Raw genomic sequence first — 19162 nt, forward strand, 5'->3', positions numbered from 1 at the left:
AATAATGCATTTAACATCCCATTAGTTTTCATGAAGTTTAAACACTAAATACATTCTTATACAATTAAGAACCACTTTAATCTATTATATTAATACACAAGTGAAATGGCCTGGGGTTTTGGCATGAGCTGGTACCTAGTCTGCCAGCATGCTGCTGTTTTCAAGTTTTTGTATGCTTTATGGCAGAGGAGAGTTTTAAGAAGAGAGCTGAAGGAGAATGAATTAATTGTACCCTTATCATGATTTAGGCCGGTGACTCTTAGCCTTTCCAGACTACTGTACCGCTTTCAAGAGTCTGATTTGTATCTTGTTCCCTCACGTTTCACCTCACTTAAGAATGACTTGCTTACAAAATCAGACCTAAAAATACAAAAGTGTCATAGCATACTATTGCTGAAATTGCTTACTCTCATTTTTACCATATAATTATAAAATCAATCAGTGTGTGTGTGTAATATTTATAAAAATAATACTTTTCATTGTATAGCATAGAGCAATATAGATAAGTCATTGTGCATGAAATTTTAGTTTGTATTGACTTTGCTAGTGCTTTTTATGTAGCCTGTTGTAAAACTAGGCAAATATCTAGATGAGCTGATGGACCCCCAGGGCTACATGTGTCCCTGGTTGAGAACCATTGAGTTAGACCACTTTCTTCTCCAAGCAGAAATAAGAGCTCTCCTTTCACAGCAGGAAGAAACTAGCCATATGGTCTGCCCTCAAACTTAATTATTTTTGGAAAACTCTGCCCCAGCAAGAAGCCAAGGATACCCTTGATGAAAAAATATTCCTGCACCGCCACTAAGAAGCTGTAGGGATGAAGGGGAAGGCCCTGAAGTGACTCAGTCTTTCTCAGATGCAACCCCAGATGGTTGTCTTGAGCAATTGTCCCTCAACTTCCAAATTCCTCACCTGTAGAGTCTCCCAAAGCTCAGTATTCTCCCTCATGTTGTTCAACATCTATATGAACCATTGAGGGAGCTGGGGAGACAACATGGACTGGAGTGCCATAGTATGCAGAGAGCACCCAACTCTACTTCTTTTACATACAATGCAAACTACCATCTCTGAGCACTTGCAGGGCCTACCTGAAATTAACACCTGGATGAGAGCAGCTGGCTAATGCTGAGTCCAAGCAAGATTGAGGTGATGCTGATAGGAATTGAGAAATGCTTTTGAAGACCATATCTGACATCCTCCATTGTCTGCTCTTGGATTAAGTCAGTTCTTTGACTCTTCAGTGGAACTGGAGGCCTAAATAGCTATTATGAAAGAAAAATGCCGACTTATATCTGCAAGCAGCCATGCTATTGTTGCAGCTCTTGATATGGTGTGTGTGTGTGCGTCCCTCCTTCTGTACCTGATTATTACAATTATCTAGGAATAAATCCTTCCTTCCTGCTGAAAAGCTTCACCTAGTATAAAATGCAGCAGCTTGCCTTGGTTATGCACCATCACCCTGCTGTTCTTCTCCCTGCTTTGGCTCTTGAGTGAATGAGAGTCCCTGTCCTGATATTTAAAGCCCTCTATAAGATTGGTCCTAACTGCTTGAAAGTTCACCGCTCCTGCTACTGTAACCTTCCACAGTGACTCTGTTCCACTGAATCAATTAAACTTAAGAAATAATGAGTCTTGTGAGTGCACTTTCATGGGAACTGGACCTAGTCTGAAGTTCCCTCAAAAGAGAGTGACAACTTTGGACCTCACACAACTTGGAACTAAATCTAAAACTTTGCTTTGGTATGGCTTTCCCTCATAGTTACACCTCCTGCTATCTAATCAACTGACTCACTCCTACATAAGAGGAGTGTGATATTGTTTGTTTGTTTTTAATTCTGAGGGTCACCTGGCTGTTAGGGAGATTAGTGTTGTAGCAGAACCTGGATAGACAGATGTCCCCTCTTTCTCATGCTGTAGAATGCTGAGAATGGAAGCATGGTGGAGGCAGCAGTTAGCCAGCTCTGAACTTTCTTTGGGGTGAAAAGAAATATAGCTGTCCTCTTCAGAGTAGCTTAGCTATGTTGAACACTAAGCCCCATCTTCCTTATGGGAATTGCAGAGCCGAGTCTGGGGAACTGAGCTGTGTCTGGACTCTAGGGCTACCTCACACTTTCCAGGAGATTGCATGAGGATGGCTGGTAAAGAATGAGAAGTGTTGCTTTGCTATTAGTTATGCAGGAGAGCTTTCCCTTCCCCTGAAAGGGAGGGGGATATCCCTGAGCCTTCTGGTGGGGTGGGTTTGGGAGCCCTAGTTGCAGCGATCCTTTTGCTGGGTGGGAGCTCATGTTCCTAAGTCTTGGCATCAAACACTGCCTTCTGATAGCTTGCTAGAGCCTTTGAAATTGTGTGAGGACGAAATAGGTTTTTGTGGTTCATAGTAGCTGAAGAAGGGGAGTAGGCTAAGGATCTGAGGTGTGGAAACCTGGTTGCCCATCTGCCAGCTCCCCCTATTTCCTCAACATTAGGGATGCAAGATGGGCTGTCACAGACCTGATGCTGCCCTTGCCACAACTAAGGAAAAATCCTAGAATACAGTCCGCTTTCAATCCGTCTGCGCGCGCGCGCTCGCGCTCTCTCTCTGATCCCTCTACAATGGGGAGTGACAACCAGGCTGCCTGGCTACAGCTGCAGAGGAGACACCTTTGCTCTCTGGTGTTCTCACAGGGGCTTCCCCTCTTCATGCTGCTTACATGCGAGTTCACTATCTTTGCCTGCAGAAGAAGAAAAGATGGGGTGAGAGTGAGGCATTTTTCGGCGTGAAATCGTCCTCGTTCATTCTCCAAATTGCGACATAGGCTAATGAAACACTTCCGGGAGATGTGGGATGCTGGAGTTTTTTACCTATGATTTGTGTGCAGTAGTTCTCAGCCAGTGTCAGGATGCCCATTGTGCCGAGTATCTCAGTTTTAACTGAGCTCCGCCTGTTGGACTTCTCATCAAACTACTGTGAGGGGATCCAGACACAAAGTCCCCATATGCCTTAAGCCAGGGGTTCTCAACCTTTTTCTTTCTGAGGCTTCTCCCCCCAGCATGCTATAAAAACTCCAGGGGCCGTCGGGGGGGGCCTCTGCGTTCCTGGCTTCAGCCACAGGAGGGGCTTGAAGCTTTAGCCATGCAGGGCTTCTGGACTTCAGCCACCAGGCAGGAGAGAGCTGGGGCTTCAGCCGCCCTGGGGCGGGGTTCTGCCCTGCAGGGGCATCAGGACTTTAGACTGGGAGCTTCAATCCTGCTCCTTGGCTTTACCCCTGCAAGGGGCATCTGGGCTCAGAGCCCCCCACGGCTCTGCTCCAGTTTCAGCCCCACGGGGTGTTGGGCCTTGGGGTCCCCACACTTCAGCTGCAGGGCCCTGTGGCCCCCTGTAACCAGCATGCGGCCCCCCAGGGGCCTCAGATTCCTGGTTGACAACCGCTGCTTTAAGCATCAAGAGTCTGAATGGAGTCCAGACCCTGCCCATAACTGATCTCTAGGCACATTCATGCGATGTGGGTCATCTGCCTAGTACTTCCCCTGACAATTGAGACTTCTTAGTCCAGCTCTCCAGCCCCTGGGACCAGTGCTAACTCCCCAGATATTCCCATATCTTAAATTCCAGCTGTGAGAATGGTCTAGATTTACAGTTCACCTCTTCCGGGTAGTGAGATAGGTATAGCATATAACACACACAGATGTGACACTGGATTTTAAAACACCATTGCTCTTTACTTAAAGAGAGAGAGCACAAGAGTGTATAGATCCTTTAGAAAACAAACACCTGATCACAATGCCCCCCCATTCTAGCTCACTCTTCTCTTGCAGAACTGTGTAGAAGCATTTGTGGTACTGTCTCCTTGGTCCAGTGCATGCCCTGTAAAAGGGATCAATCTTGTTCCTGTTAGGCACACGTGCCCCATCCTCTCTATAAGTGTAAGACCAGCATATAAATCAGCAACAGCAATGTTCAAAAACACATAAGACATGGTTCCTGCCCCAGAGAACTTAGTATCTTAATAGATAAGACAAAGGGTGGGGAAAGGGATGCAATACAAGCAGAACAATCAGGGTGCTGACTAGCAAGTGTCTTTTTAGTTTCACTTATATATAACAGTGAAGGAAAGGAGGGATGGGACATTGAGGGGGTGGGGGGAAGGATGGGAAAACAGGGAAAAAAGAGTGGGAGAGAATGATGGGGAGAGAGAAGCATGGAAGGTGAAGTTGGTAGCTAAGGTACTGTGAAGGGCAGGAGGAGAGAATGGAAGAAACAACCAGGCAGCAGGGGAAAGGATGTCCAGTCTAAACCAAAGCCATTCTCTAGTTCTTGGCTTAGGGGGTGGAAGGTTGCAGACCAGCAGTTGCTATTGACCCACTCATCTTTTCCATCTAGCTGCTTGGCTGTCCCTCAGGTTTTGTTGTACACTGGGAACTACAGGGTCCTCACTCTGGCCTAGACTGTCTTTTGGAAGAATGTGCTTATCCTATCCATGAGATTTTTTTTCTTGTTCAAAAGCCTTAAATGTTCACACTCTCAACCTCTTCCTCCTTCCCTCTCCCCTGCCACAGCCTTCCCAGCCTGGGAAACAAGAAACCCTGATGCAGATCAGCCTAACTTTCTTGGGCTGGACCAACTGATTGATTCTGTGCTGTTTTGCTTCCCACTCAACGTCTGGCTACAGGGCCCAGAAAAACATGCAGGCAACATTCACAAATTGTGCTGCTGTTTCCTTCTCCTCCAAGTCCCCCCAGCAGCTTACTATAGCAAGCTGCAGGAGCTCTTGAACAGCTGCCTGCAAAGGCGGATCTTGTCAAACAGTCCTGCTCCCCAGGCATGAATGTCAGGTAGGCGACAAAACGCTGGGGGCAGAATTCAAGGAGAGCAGCATGGTACAGTAATTCTGTTGCTCTCATTCCAGGCATTAGGGAACTGATCAATTCTAAAACCATGGAAATCCTTCTCCTGTGCCAATCCCATGTTCTGCAATATTTTAAAAAAAGTGCATAAGTTGCACTGATGTTAACTCTCTCCAACACTTAGTACTGTTCCAGGAAATTGCCTTGGTGCCAACTTATTTCAGTCATATTTGTGTACCATCTTTCTTGTAAGTTGTCCCAAAATGAGAGGATGTGCTGTATAGAATGAAATAAAATCAGTTTTGGAATGGGAAGCTGGCTTTAGTCTGACCTATTAGAGAGGAGTGCATCTAGCACATTCTGAGTGAGAGAGCATTTTAGAGGATAGGGCGAGAGGCTTTTTTTAACAGTGATTTACAAAGTGGTGGAGCATCAGTAAAGTGAAGTTACTGGGAGGCTGTCAAAGTGGCAGGAGCTGCAGAGAAAAAGGATCTTGCACCCACCTGGGGATTATGTGGGAGTACGGAGGGAAAGCTAGTGCTAGATGGGTAGATGGAGAGGTTCTGATGGTAAAAGGAATGGAGATCCATGTGGCAGACTAGGGCAAGACATGGAGCAAGGAGGGTGAATTTTTTGTTTTAAACAGGATCCTGGAAACAAAGTGTAGTTAGTGGAAGTGTTGGAAGATGGGATGATTTGGTTGTGTTGCTTTATGCCTCTGCATGTGAAAATGTAGATAATTCTGCACATGCTAGGGTCTGGACAGCTAGGACAGTCTTGGGGAGGCATGTGTGTCTAATTCTTCCTCTCTTCTACTTTTGTTTGCTGTTCCTGCCTGTGCTCCTCCATTTCTCATCCTTCTTTCTCCAGGTTTTCTTGGGACTAGTTTTCTGGACTCCCCCAAAGCTGGTAGTATCTTTAACTCCCATTCTAGGGAAGCCAGACTCCCATCTGAGAGGGTATCTGAGCTAGAGGGATCAGTAAGCCTCAGATGAGTCAGCTGGCAGGAGTGCCCCAACAGAGGCTCAAATTGGGCATTTTCTGGGCTCCCTGGGGCATTATTGTGTATGAAAGAGACACCATTTGTGTTTTCAGAGCTGTATGGTTTTGATGTCCTTATTGATGCTACTCTCAAGCCCTGGCTACTGGAGGTGAACTTATCCCCATCCCTGGCCTGGTAAGTAATTCCCAGCTTCAAGAAATGGAAGGGCAGGGACCTCAATACCAATGGTGGAATCTCTGACCACACTAAGTGCAGCACACCAAGTGCATGCCCTGGGCGGGCATGGCTGAGTGAAATCCATGGTATATTGTTCCATTATTAATGGGCTTTGCCATAAATATAAAGGGAAGGGTAAACCCCTTTAAAATCTCTCCTGGCCAGAGGAAAAATCCTCTCACCTGTAAAGGGTTAAGAAGCTAAAGGTAACCTCGCTGGCACCTGACCAAAATGACCAATGAGGAGACAAGATACTTTCAAAACTGGGAGGAGGGAGAAAAACAAAGGGTCTGTGTCTGTCGGTATGCTACTTTTGCTGGGGATAGAACAGGAATGGAGTCTTAGAACTTTTTAGTAAGTAATCTAGCTAGGTATGTGTTAGATTATGATTTCTTTAAATGGCTGAGAAAAGAATTGTGCTGAATAGAATGACTATTCCTGTCTGTGTGTCTTTTTTGTAACTGAAGGTTTTGCCTAGAGAGATTCTCTGTTTTGAATCTAATTACCCTGTAAGGTATCTACCATCTTGATTTTACAGGGGTGATTCCTTTACTTCTATTTACTTCTATTTCTATTAAAAGTCTTCTTGTAAGAAAACTGAATGCTTTTTCATTGTTCTCAGATCCAAGGGTTTGGGTCTGTGGTCACCTATGCAGATTGGTGAGGATTTTTACCAAACCTTTCCCAGGAAGTGGGGTGCAAGGGTTGGGAGGATTTTGTGGGGAAAGACGTGTCCAAACTACGTTTCCCAGTAAACCCAGTTAGAGTTTGGTGGTGGCAGTGGATATTCCAAGGGCAAAGGATAAAATTAATTTGTACCTTGGGGAAGTTTTAACCTAAGCTGGTAAAAGTAAGCTTAGGAGGTTTTCATGCAGGTCCCCACATCTGTACCCTAGAGTTCAGAATGGGGGGAGGAACCTTGACAGGCTTACAGAGTGGATCTCCTTTGCTGTTCCTTTTCATATTGACCTGGGTGCAGCAGGCATTCTGAAGGAGTCCAGTTGGGGTTCTGTTTGCTTTCTGACTATTTCTTTACTATTGCTAATGATGTATCTCATAACCTAAGGTCCTATTTGACTACTCATTTTTCTTCTCCTCTCACACAAGTTGTCTCCAGATCCACAATGCATCAGAGATATGTCCCTTCCTGTCCACACAGCTATGAACTGTTGTCCATACAGTTTCTTATCTGTTACTGGAACATCCTCCTTTCTAGCCTCCCCAATACCCATTTTGCCCATGTCTTAAGTCCATTCAGATTGTGGCCACTGAAATTGTTTTTCTGATCCATTCCATACATACATACATGCCTGCATACCTGTCCTAGTATTATTGCATACCCTCCTCTCTCCTTCTGCTTTGCCACTGATGCCAGCCTCTGTACCCCATTCATCTTCCACAGAACTGCAGAGCATAGTCTCCTTATGGTCCAACAGTAAAGAACTCTTGGCTGCCAGGGCCTCAGGGGCTTAGCCTGTCTTTCACTCCAGATGATTTTCAGTTAAGCTCTGTGTACATACATGCTTTGTATTTCCCCTTCTATCTGACCGCTGCAGGGTCCATTTACTTTCTCTGATCATTTGTTCACTGCTCCTTAGCATCCATTGATCTGTCATTTTATATGGATGGGTGGTTACTGCTTAACATTAGTATTGCAATAACACCCATTCTGCTATGTGTTGTAGAGATACATGGAAAGCCAGTCTCTTCCCAAGAAGAGCTAACAGCCCTCCCCAAATGATGCCCAAAGGGAATGTGGGAGAGGATTATAATGGAACTGATACAGTGTTTAGAGGCAGACATAATTCATTGACTGTTTTTGTGATACAAAGATAATCAACTAGACTTCCCCATATCTTCCATTCTATTTGTGCTCTCTGAGAACTGATCCACTGGGAATATGATGAAAGGGAATCTGTGTTGGACATTGATGCTTTCCATGAATTGCCAAATAACTGACTCCTCCTGTCTCTTGTTGCATATGGGGACAGTGATGCTCCTTTGGACCTGAAGATCAAAGCTAGCATGATTTCGGACATGTTTACCCTTGTAGGTGAGTGCAATAGAAACTTCAACATGCCTCTTTACTACATGTTAAGGTGCAGTTTTGTGTGGTGTATTGTATTAGGCTTGGATAGATGTGTCAGGTTTTGGGGTTTGTGTCTGTATGATAATAGATAGGGGTGTTGAGTTAAGAAGAGTGGGTGCATTGAGTTATGGGGATGGTGTGTATCTTGAGTTGCATGGATGGAATTGTAGGTGGGTGGATATGATGTATTGGATAGTTATACTATGAGGGTGTGTGGGTACATGTTCTGGATTGTCAGATGTATTTGGACAGGAGGTGAGTTAGTGTGTTGGATTGTAGAACAAGATGGTATGTGGAGATGTGTTGTGATGAGTGTTCAGTGGTGGGTCAGGGTGTAATAAGTTGTGGGAATGGTGGTGAATGTATTAGATGTGAAGGGGACCAGAAGAGATGCTACCCAGTGGACCGCTGTTGTGCAGGCTGAGCAATTCGTTCTCTTAAATGTGTTGAAATCTCTGGTTTGGTTTGTGAAGCTGTCTGTTTCCTTGACTCCCCAAAATGAGTGACTGAATTTTACAGCCTACTCAGGGAGTTAGAGATACGAAAAAATGTTTGTAGGGTTGAGTGCTCCAAAGTGAAGGCAGTGTTAGTAAGTTGTGATTAGGCTATACAAATGTGGAATTGTGGGTGTGAAAAACTGCATGATTGTAATGTGTAGCAGTGTTTAGCTAGCAGAGCACCCTACGGCTAATATTTTACATTACTCATTGAGAGGTGTTGGTTTGGTTTTTGGTGTCTTACTTTTTGGGCCCAAAAAGAGGTAGAAAAATGCCACCAGTGCAGCATGCTTAGCCACTGAATGCAAGAGGGCACTCGTCTGTGTTCTTTAGCAACCCTTCTTTTTAAATGCTGGCTTTTTAAAGGCATCCTTTCTGGTTCTCAGCCAGAAATATTATGCCATTGGGGGAAGAGGGGAGGACTTGAGACTTAAATAAAACGAGACATACTGAGGAAAAAAGACTTCTTGGGCCTTGTTCGGGGAAACACACACCCCTGGGTTCATGGTTGATAAAACTGTTGGTAGGAATGTTAGGTTGTGTTTCAGGGGCTGGCCAACTCTCCCAGAAATTAAAGGTGGTCTAGGGAATAGTGTCCCTATAGGTGCTCCACTTCAGGTGTGCATGCATCCCACACACCTTCAACTGGAAATGTTGATTAGCAGCATCGGTTCGACCCATGCATGTGCCCTACACACCCTCATGCCCCAAACCAATGCTATGTAGGGGTTCATGCATGAACTGCCCTCAGTTTCTTCTTAACTGTCTCAGCCTGAGATGGAGCTTTAGCATGTCTGCCTTGAATGTGCTTCAACTAAAAATTTGTTTTTCCTCCTATTAGTGAGTTTAGTTTTTAGATAGTTTGCTAGTTAGTTTAGTAGTTGAGAGGATTAGTTTCTGTTCCTGTCCCCTCCCTCTGAGAAGGTTTGTCTTGAGAAAGGCATGGCCAGCTCACCAGGGTTCAAATGTTGCCTCACTTGCTGGGAGGCCATTTTGATTAGCAACAACCACTCCAAATGCTTTTGCTGCATTGGAGATTTGCACGTCCCTCAGAAGCATAACTTCTGTCAGATCCTTAAATTCAAAGCAAATAAGAACCGGGAAATTAAGTTGAGGCTACTAATGATAGTTTTCCCTTTGCCCTGCTTCAGAGCCAGATCAGGAAACACCCCCTTCCGCCAGTACACCAGTTTCTGGGCAGATCCAGCGCCCCTTTGATATTGGTTCAGCTGTCCCCCCAAAAGGGGAAGACTCCAGAGACTTCTTTGAAGGATTCCAGGAAGAGGAGCTTCAACTTCCTTCTTAAGGAGCCTGTTCCTAAAAGACTTCTGTCTCCCAGTTGTTCAACTGTTTCAAAAACTTCAGCTTCTTGGCTTAGTACTGCAAAGGCAAAGGACTCTTTTGGTAGCAGCAGGGCTGGATAGCCCTGAATCTCTTCCAAGAGCAAACACTGCTCTGACCAAGCGTCAGTACTGTTCAGACAAGAGGGCAAGGAGAACCATTCCTCCAGGCCAGTATTGATGGACGCACAGCTTTACTGTCAGCACCTTCCCCAATGGGTTCCTCTGTACTGAGCAAGCCTAAGTGTCTAACTCCATTGGCACTCACCTCGGAGCACTCTAAATCTTCAGTACCATCTATCTCTACAGACACAAACACCATCATATTGGTACTGTCTCTCCATTTGGTACCACAAACATTTTGGTACTTGAAGGATGATTTATCAGTGTCAGGTGAACAGGAGTCTCCAGTGCTCATGGGAACTGAGTGCCTCTTGTAATCAAGACCCATTCAGTCAATGGACTCCTATTTTCAATACTGCCTGATTCACCACCTTTTACCGCTGGGGTCCTCCACTGGATGATGTCGAGGATGATGATGGAGACCTTTTCAGTCTCTTTTCTCTGAGTGCAGGGCTGTCCTATCTGTCTGCATAGGAACCCACTCTTCGACACTCTCAGAGAGGAATTTTTGGAAAGACATCATGGGTGGTGGGAACTGCCTTGAATGCCACCCCTCTCCTATATGGACCCCCTCAATGACCATAATGGGACCCCTGGGTAGCATACTGATGACAATTTCCCAAGGTATTGAGTCTTGCTCACTGGGACAAGAGAGATACATTTACCTCTACCTCAGCCCATTCCTCAACAGGAGGAGACATTCAGAGAACAGGAAGCTAGGGCAGACGAGAAGGGTACCCCTCAAATCACCATCTCCTTGTCTCCGGATGAGGTGGTTATGCCTCCATCACCATCTGTGGCTGATGATAGCAAGCAATTTCAGGACCTCATAAAACGGGTGGCGGACGCTCTCCCGATACCACTTGAAGAGGTCAAAGAATTACAACTCAAGTTGATGGACATTCTGCAGTCAGCAACACCAACCAGATTTTCACTACCTATCAATGAGGCACTTTTGGGTCTGGTGAAGATGGTTTGGTGGACTCCAGCAACAGTACCATCTTGCCAATGGGCAGATAAAAAAAAAGTATATCCCCACCAAGGACTCCAAATTTTTATTCTCCCACCCCCAACCCAATTCTGATGTGGTGAATGAGTGGGGAAAACACCACCATACCAAATCAATCCTGTATGACAGACCAGAACCACCTGGAAATCCTACTCATCTGTGACCCTGCAATTTCAGATTGAGAATTACTGGGCTTTCATGGCAAAATATTATTACACAAACTACAGGAAATTTACTGCTTTTATTGAGCACCTTCCACCAGACCAAGGAGAGCGATTTCAGACCATCACTGCTAAGGGACAATTACTGGTCAAGACACCCTTCAAGAGTCCTGAGATGTGGTAGACGCCATGGCACATTCCATCTCTATGGTGGTAGTTATGCGCAGGGCATCCTGGGTCCAACTGTCCAGCTTTCCCTGAGAAGTCCAGAGAATTGTAGAGGACCTCCCCTTCGATGGTCTGAAGTTTGTTTTCAGAAAACACAGAAGTCCCTGAACACTTTGAAAGACTCCAGAGCCAAATTACGATCTCTGAATGTATACCCCTATGAACAAAAGAAAACCTGGTAGGTCACAAAGCACCCAGAGATACTGGCCAATCCAATTTTGTGGTTCCAAAGACACATTGGGCCCACCAGGAAGAAATATAGATTAGAGGAAAAGAATTATTTATCTGTGTTGCCCAAGTACTCAACCAGAATCAAAACACCAATTTGATGGGTTGGTCAAGGGTTTGAATCATCCCCATCTTTAGTTCACATCTGCAACAATTTGCCCAACTCCCCCATTTGGACCCTGATTTACCCATTTTCAACATGCATGGGAACAGATTATCACAGAAAAATGGGTCTTGGAGATTGTAACATTGGGCTACACCATTCCCTTTTCCTCCCTCCCTCCTTTCCACCCCTCCCCACACCCATCCCTTTTCAGTGACCCCTGTCACAAGTTCTTAGTGAGACAGGAGATAAACTCACTTCTTCATTTAGGAGTGATAGAGCCTGTTCATGCTCAAAATTGTTCACTCACCCAAAACTTTTGATGAAAGTCAGAGTTATTGGGAACCTTTTCCCTCAAATGAAAGACCCTAATCTGACTTGGGATCGCAATATAGTTCTTAGATGTCTCAACAAGACCTTCATTTGAACCAATGGCAACTGGTTCCTTTCTTCACCTGCCTATGAAAATGGTATTTTTTGATAGCCATCACGTCAGCCTGAAGAGTTGGAGAAACTGGGGCCTTAATGACAGGCCATCCTTTCATGGTATTCTTCAAAGACCAGGTTTCCTTATGTTCACACCCTAATTCCTACCTAAGGTGTCATTTGAGTTGCATCTTAGTCAATGCATTCATTTTACCAAGTTTTCCCCCAAAACCACATAATTCTCAGCTGAAGGCTTCCTTTCATACTTTGCATGTTAGGAGAACATTGGCCTTCTATCTGGATAGGGCCAAAAAATGTCAGATGTCTCCTGGACTACTTACTTCCATTTAAGCCAGATCTAAAAGATCTACAATCTCCATCCAGTAGGCTATTGAGGTGGATCTCTCGGTGTATTTTTGCATGTTATGGTGCAGCTAGCGTTCAACCTAAAATTCAAGGGTGTTAGTGCACTTCACAAAGTTGCAGTCAGCATCCTTTGCATTACTTACAGATGTTCCAGTATCTGAGATTTGCAGAATTGCTATGTGGTCTTCAATACATAGCTTCTCCAAACATTAGGCCTTGGTCCGTGCCTTTACATCTGATGTAGCAGCTGGCAATGTGGTTTTGTCTTCAGTGCTGGACCTGACTCTGGAGCTCCCTCCTCCCTGTGGGGATACTGCTCTGGAATCGCCTGAAGTGGAGTACCCATAGGGTTACTTCTCGGAGGAGGAGTGCAGTATCTGGTTCTTTGAGGTGTATCCCCTTACTGATGTTCCATTCCCTGCCCTCCTTCCTCTCTATTTCAGAGTTTCCTTTGTGAGACTTTGCAGTAGAAAAGGAACCGAGCACAGTTCATCTGCACAGCTCAATATAGACATGGTATTGTGAGCACAAGGGCATGTAAGGCCCTTGCTTGGGTTGAATGGACACTGCTAGTAAAAATCTCCAGTCAAAGGTGCATGGGGTGCACATGCATGTGAAGTGGACATGGGGGGGACATGCATCTTAAAGAACCACAGTTGCTGTACCAGGTGAGTAACCTCTTCTTCTCACATGTCTCTCTACTTCCACAGGCTTTGTGTGCCAGGATCTGGGCCAGCGGTCAAGCCGGGTAGCCCAACACTCGTCAGAGTCAGCCAGAAGAAATCCCTTTCAGAAGCCTCAGGTAAGCAAGTTCAGCAACCCAGGACTTCGTGTTGCAGCTCTGAGGAGAATACCAGGACAGCAGCTTTAATCAGTTTTGCCCAAAGGTGAAAGAGCCTGCAAGTGAGTGTAGTGAGGCCCCTGTAATCCTAGCAAAATTGTAGAAGAGGAGGCTCATGGGATGCGACTGTACTGTGTCTCCCAGCCAGCTTCATTGTGGGTGACTAGCTTCAAGAATCCCACAGCTTTTTGAGCATTTGTGAGACCTTATCTGACGTAGAAAGAGCTTTCATATTTGAAATTAGAGCCTTATTTCTCCTTTGCCCCTGGTTTCTCTCATCTCCTATCCCTTTGGACTGAGACCTCATATGGCTCCTGGTGAATGTCCAGTGTCCATTCTGCTATTAAAATGCTGGAGCTCTGAAAGTCTGCTTTTCCCTCATCTCTCTCTGTCAGCCAGATGGATCCCACAAATGTTGATGGAGTGGGGAGCTCCCAGCCCATTTGTTTTTTCAGAGGCATTTCTCACTTCACAAGCACTGTGCACAGAATTTTAAATCAGAGGGTTTTAATTTCATTGAGAGTTTGTGAGCTGCCTGCAGTTGACCACTGTGCTGCTGCAATTGACCTTTCCTGTGGCATAGTCTGTGACTGGAGCCCAGGTAGATGGAAATCTTTCTCTGTTCAGATTTCCATCTACCTGGAAACAGATTCAGAACATGGAAAACTCTATATGAATTGTGGTAAAGTACATCTCACAAAACTCAGTTCAGCCAAAATCTGGACCTGGAATTATCTTGTGGGGTGAGAATAACTGGTGAGGTGAGATTCCATTGGACATAAGGACACCGGGCTGAGGCTCCAGTTCCCATATCCAATTCAACAAGTGGGAATCAATATAGATCTCCATGACTTTCTAGACCACATTTTGAGGCAGAGGGAAGGAGTGCCGTGCCGTGCCTTCTCCTCCTTGACCTAGACTTTCTTGGACCACCCTGTGGGAGCCACTCTCTACAAGTGGCGATTTATTCAGGAAACAAGTTAAATGGTAAGTAACCTTTTTTGCTAGGGCAGACCCCACTGGTCATTGAACTCCTGCTTGAATGCACACGCATAGCTCAGGGTGAAGAGATTAGGAAAACGGAGATGTATTTGAAGCATTGGATTTTTAGGTGTTATGAATTTACAGAATGGATTTCTCATAAAAGCTGTAAATGGTGAGTAAATTCTGGGCCAGCTGAAAAGTACAGAGTTTCACAGTGCTGAGTGGTGGCCATGAAGTGGACTGTCCTCTCTTTGCAATGGTACCTCAGCCTTCACTTCTCTTACCAGGAAAACCCTTGTAGGATAATGAGTAAGGATATGCAACAGGGGTTCCTGGGCTCTACAGAGGATCTCTTGAGCAGAGATGGGCACAGGCCTATCTCCAATACCCAAGAATTTTTGGGGGGGCTGCTCTTTTCTGGATGCCTTTTGACCTGGTTCCTGTTTCATCATCTGTTCCTCTTCCACTCCTGGTCTCAACTGCAAAGGGAATTTTGGGTCATTCTCAGCTCCTCCTTTATCTCAGAAATTTGGATAGTTTGTGACCTTAATCAGGGGAAGTTTCATTTGTAGGAAATAATGAGGTTAGGATTGGTGACTTTAAGATGATAACATGGGTCTCGCCATAATGCACTGCCAGTCCCTTATGTGATTTCTTTGTGTTGACTCCCTGAGCACTGGTACCCTCCAGAGAAATGGAGCTCTCTTAGTAACGGACCATTGGTTTGGGCTACAGCTTTTTCAACGAATCTTAAGCAGTAAAGGGGGAGCTGTAGCTTCTTATGCTTAGATCAATCTATTCCTTTAATGGTTAGTAGGTGTTAATGCAGATGAAAAATATTTATCTCGTACAAAAAAAATAACTTTGGTCTTGACAATTGAGATAGGTTGGTTGCTTCTGTCACGTGGAGTTGTCTTTTCTGTTGCGGATTGTGCATGTACTCCGAAGGTCTAAACATTTGAGCATTTGCCTGAAGGTGATTATTATGGTTGCTGGGGGTGGAGGTGATGCAGAATGCATTTGTGCAGGACATAGGCAAAATCAGAAAAGGAGGTGGTAGGACCACCTTACCATTCACTGGGACTTTTTAGCTCCCACCTTGTCGGAGGTGAAGGTGTCTTGGCAGAACATGAGATTTTTATTCCAGTTACCTGTCTCTTGTAGTGCCCTGTCTCTGTGCAGTCTCGACTAACAAACACAAAGTTGGTAAATACTGGGCTTCATTCAACTTAATTTACTGATGTGAAAGATAAAATTTTAAATTTTATCTTTTATAATACCTTTGATATAAATTATCCCAGACTGTATTGCAAAACTAAATAGCCCAGGTAAAGAGATTCAGAGGTAAAGGAGAAAAGATGTTTCATCTGAGATTTGAATGGAGATGGAGAGATATAGGAAGATTATTCCAGATGGCAGGAACTGTAGGGAGAAGATTCTCAGCAGTGGCAAGATTGTTTTAAAAAGTCAAGCTGGTGTGATCATCCATCCACAGAGGTGCAAGATGGTGGCACCAGAATTTGCATGCTGGAGCCTGGAGAGCTGGGATTCGGGGAGGCCATAGAGAAGGAAACTGCAGTAGTCAGGGTGGCGATGATGAAGGCAGTAGCAAATGGGAGCAATATCACAGTTGTGGGTGGAGAAGAGTATAGGATTTTGTCTAGGTCATGGAGGCCGGAGACAAAAGAGGTCTGTGTAAAGGAGGCTAGAGGAGATAGATATGTATTGGAGAATGGCTTCTCTTGCCCAAGAGAAGAAATAATTATTGTCCTTGAGACAGCCATCTGAAACAAGAGTTGAAGTCACAAATGCACTAGAGCAAGATGAGCTGAGAGGGTGACAAGAAAGGATATGTTAAAGGTGTTAAAAGATATTTTGAGTTGTATGTCCTCAGCATAAGTCAAAGCTAAGGTTAACGGTAAAAGTAAGATTGAAAGAAAAGAGTGGTGCTGAATCGTAAAGTTCCATAGCGGGAGTGATCTTGTAGTAGCTGCCATGGATGGTTAGGTCAGGGTAGGACCATGGTGTGGGACTCAGAGGCATGTGCCCGTCTTTGGAAGCAGGTCTAGGAGGTGGTCTTGTCCACAGTTTTTTCAAAAGATGCACTGTGGTCAAGGAGGGAGCAAGAACCTTCTGAAATCATTATCTACACAGAGGAGAGAGGTTTCTCTACTATGATCAGAATGAACCTTACACCGAAATATTAGAGGATATTGTTGGGCAAGAGGTAAAGAAGATTAGAGAGCTTTTTTCTCCAGCACTTAGACAACAGTACTGTCTCTGTAGAATTGAACATGTGGGTGAGAGCCAGAAACGACTGAGTTCTAGTTTCAGCTTTGACACTGAATAACTGACTTCCCCTTTCTGCTTGTTTTCCCCATCTGCAGTGAAGAGACTGACTTACCTCCAGGGATAGATATGAGTCAGCAGTGTGCCCTTGTTGCCAAGAAGGCCAATGGCATTTTGGGACGTATAAGTAGGGGCATTGCCAGCAGATCGAGGGACGTGAACGTCCCCCTCTATTCGACGTTGGTGAGGCCTCATCTGGAGTACTGTGCCCAGTTTTGGGCCCCACACTACAAGAAGGATGTGGAAAAATTGGAAGGAGTCCAGCGGAGGGCAACAAAAATGATTAGGGGACTGGAACACATGACTTATGAGGAGAGGCTGAGGGAACTGGGATTGTTTAGTCTGCAAAAGAGAAGAATGAGGGGGGATTTGATAGCTGCTTTCAACTGCCTGAAAGGGGGTTCCAAAGAGGAGGGATCTAGACTGTTCTCAGTGGTAGCAGATGACGGAACAAGGAGTAATGGTCTCAAGTTGCAGTGGGGGAGGTTTAGGTTGGATATTAGGAAAAACTTTTTCACTAGGAGGGTGGTGAAACACTGGAATGCGTTACCTAGGGAGGTGGTGGAATCGCCTTCCTTTGAGGTTTTTAAGGTCAGGCTTGACACAGCCCTGGCTGGGATAATTTAGTTGGGGATTGGTCCTGCTTTGAGCAGGGGTTGGACTAGATGACCTTCTGAGGTCCCTTCCAACTCTGATATTCTGTGATTCTATGATAGGGCCATGGAAAGCCTTTAAGATGAAAAATTCCCTCCTAATCTTTTCTTTAAGAATCATTTCTGATGTGGTGGGTATAATATTGGAGTCAAGGAAGGGTTTTTAGGAAGTGGATGGATGGTGGAAGGTTTTAGAGAGTTAAGATATTGAGGCAAAGGAGTTGATAGTGATGACATAGGGAAGCGAATGCAGGGAGAAAGGATATGGAATAACCAACATGCTCAGGGTCTGACTGATCACCATTTTGGGGCTCAGGAAGGAATTTTCCACCAGGTCAGATTGGCAGTGATCTTGGGGTTTTTTGCCTTCTACTGTAGCCTGTGTGTGTGGGTCACTTGCCAGGATCATCTGGGTATACCTCATTTAATCCTTTCTCTGCCATTGCAGGGGCCTGTGGCACTGATGCACCTCGGTCTCTCCTATTCTATGCCCGTGGCACATAATAGTCTGGTTTCCTGTGGGTTGTATACTTTGGTCTAATTGTGGTTGTTGGGTTTAGTGGGTGGTGTTGGTGGCCTGTGATATACAGGAGGTCAGACTAGATGATCAAGTGGTTCATTCTGGCTTTAAATTCAATGACTCTAGTGTCTCCTGTTTACTCGTTCATTTTTCCCCCCAGCCAGATCTCTTTGAGGTCCTTCCTTTCTAATCGCTGTTCAATAGGTGGTAATGAAACATTTTCAGTTGGCACCTGCTATGTCCGCTTTCCCTCTGGTTCTCACCACATGAATTGCTTCTGAGTAGCTCAACCCAGCATGCTCCAGTGCAACATCCATTCCTGTTGCAGCTGCTTCATCCTCCGCTTCTGTCATTGTGCTTGTGGTTTCTGTGGAGGTTGCCACAATGAAATTCTATTGTTTTAGTTATCAGCTCAGATGATCCTTACAAATAAGAATGCAGTTGGATCCTGCACTCATCTTCATTTCAGTATGTGTTCTGTGGGATTACTCCCAAGGTTTAATCAATTTTGAGTTACTTCCTGATTCTTCTTTCACTTCTGTGCTAAGAGGTGGTTTGAATGCCATCTGGAGGAATGAGTTGGGCTCAGTCTTTTTTGTATCTTTCTACAGAGGAAGCCTACCTGAGCTGTGCCTAGGGCCCAGTTAAACTGTTCCACTATCCTGTCAGATTGTGTCCGGTCACACTGATCTAAGTTTCTGTCTGTTTCTTAGGACCTGACAGTTCTGCTGCTTTGCAAATACTTTTGATTCCAGGCTCATCAATTGATCTATTGTGACTTATCAGGCACTGACTTCAGGTTAAGACTTTGTTTGTTAGAACTTCTGCAAACCCTTCCTTCTTTAGTTTCTTGCTTTTCAAGTCTTTCTTTGCCTTCTGTGCTTGTCTGTGATAATACTGATAGCCACTTGGCTGTGGAGTATGGCTGTATGAAGAGAAAAGGTCTTTTGTTGAGTCCCAGGAGCATCAGATTGTGGTCTTTCAGATTTGTGAGTTGAGAAGAGAGCATGATGGATATTGAACTGAATGTCTCGCCTTTTTCTCCCACAAGTTCATCTCACTAGCTAATTACTAGAGTCCTCGCAGCCTGACGGGGAGGGTGAATCCTGACTCTGGTGCCCCTGAGATGGGGATCCCATTTTGCCTGGGGCCTTGGACTGTTAATCCTGGTTCTGATGCCCATTGGGTATGAATCTTTCTGT

At 45.0% G+C, this 19162-nt stretch overlaps 1 protein-coding gene across 10 annotated transcripts in view; it reads left to right on the top strand.

Annotated features, from left to right (window-relative positions):
* Window positions 1-19162, top strand: part of TTLL5 (tubulin tyrosine ligase like 5) — a 216119-nt gene that overhangs the window by 44967 nt on the left and 151990 nt on the right. For 9 of the 10 annotated variants that reach the window (XR_012669002.1, XM_048855536.2, XM_048855538.2 and 6 more), the window contains 3 exons: window positions 5920-6001; window positions 8035-8096; window positions 13324-13415. Coding sequence is in view for 9 of the 10 variants with exons in the window: in XM_048855536.2 (XP_048711493.1) it covers window positions 5920-6001; window positions 8035-8096; window positions 13324-13415 (236 nt within the window). In the remaining variant the exon portion in view is untranslated. The remainder of the gene's footprint in view (window positions 1-5919; window positions 6002-8034; window positions 8097-13323; window positions 13416-19162) is intronic. The other variant, XM_048855539.2, reaches the window with a different exon arrangement.

Source organism: Caretta caretta, chromosome 6, assembly GCF_965140235.1.
Source record: "Caretta caretta isolate rCarCar2 chromosome 6, rCarCar1.hap1, whole genome shotgun sequence".
NCBI classification, from domain to species: domain Eukaryota; kingdom Metazoa; phylum Chordata; order Testudines; family Cheloniidae; genus Caretta; species Caretta caretta.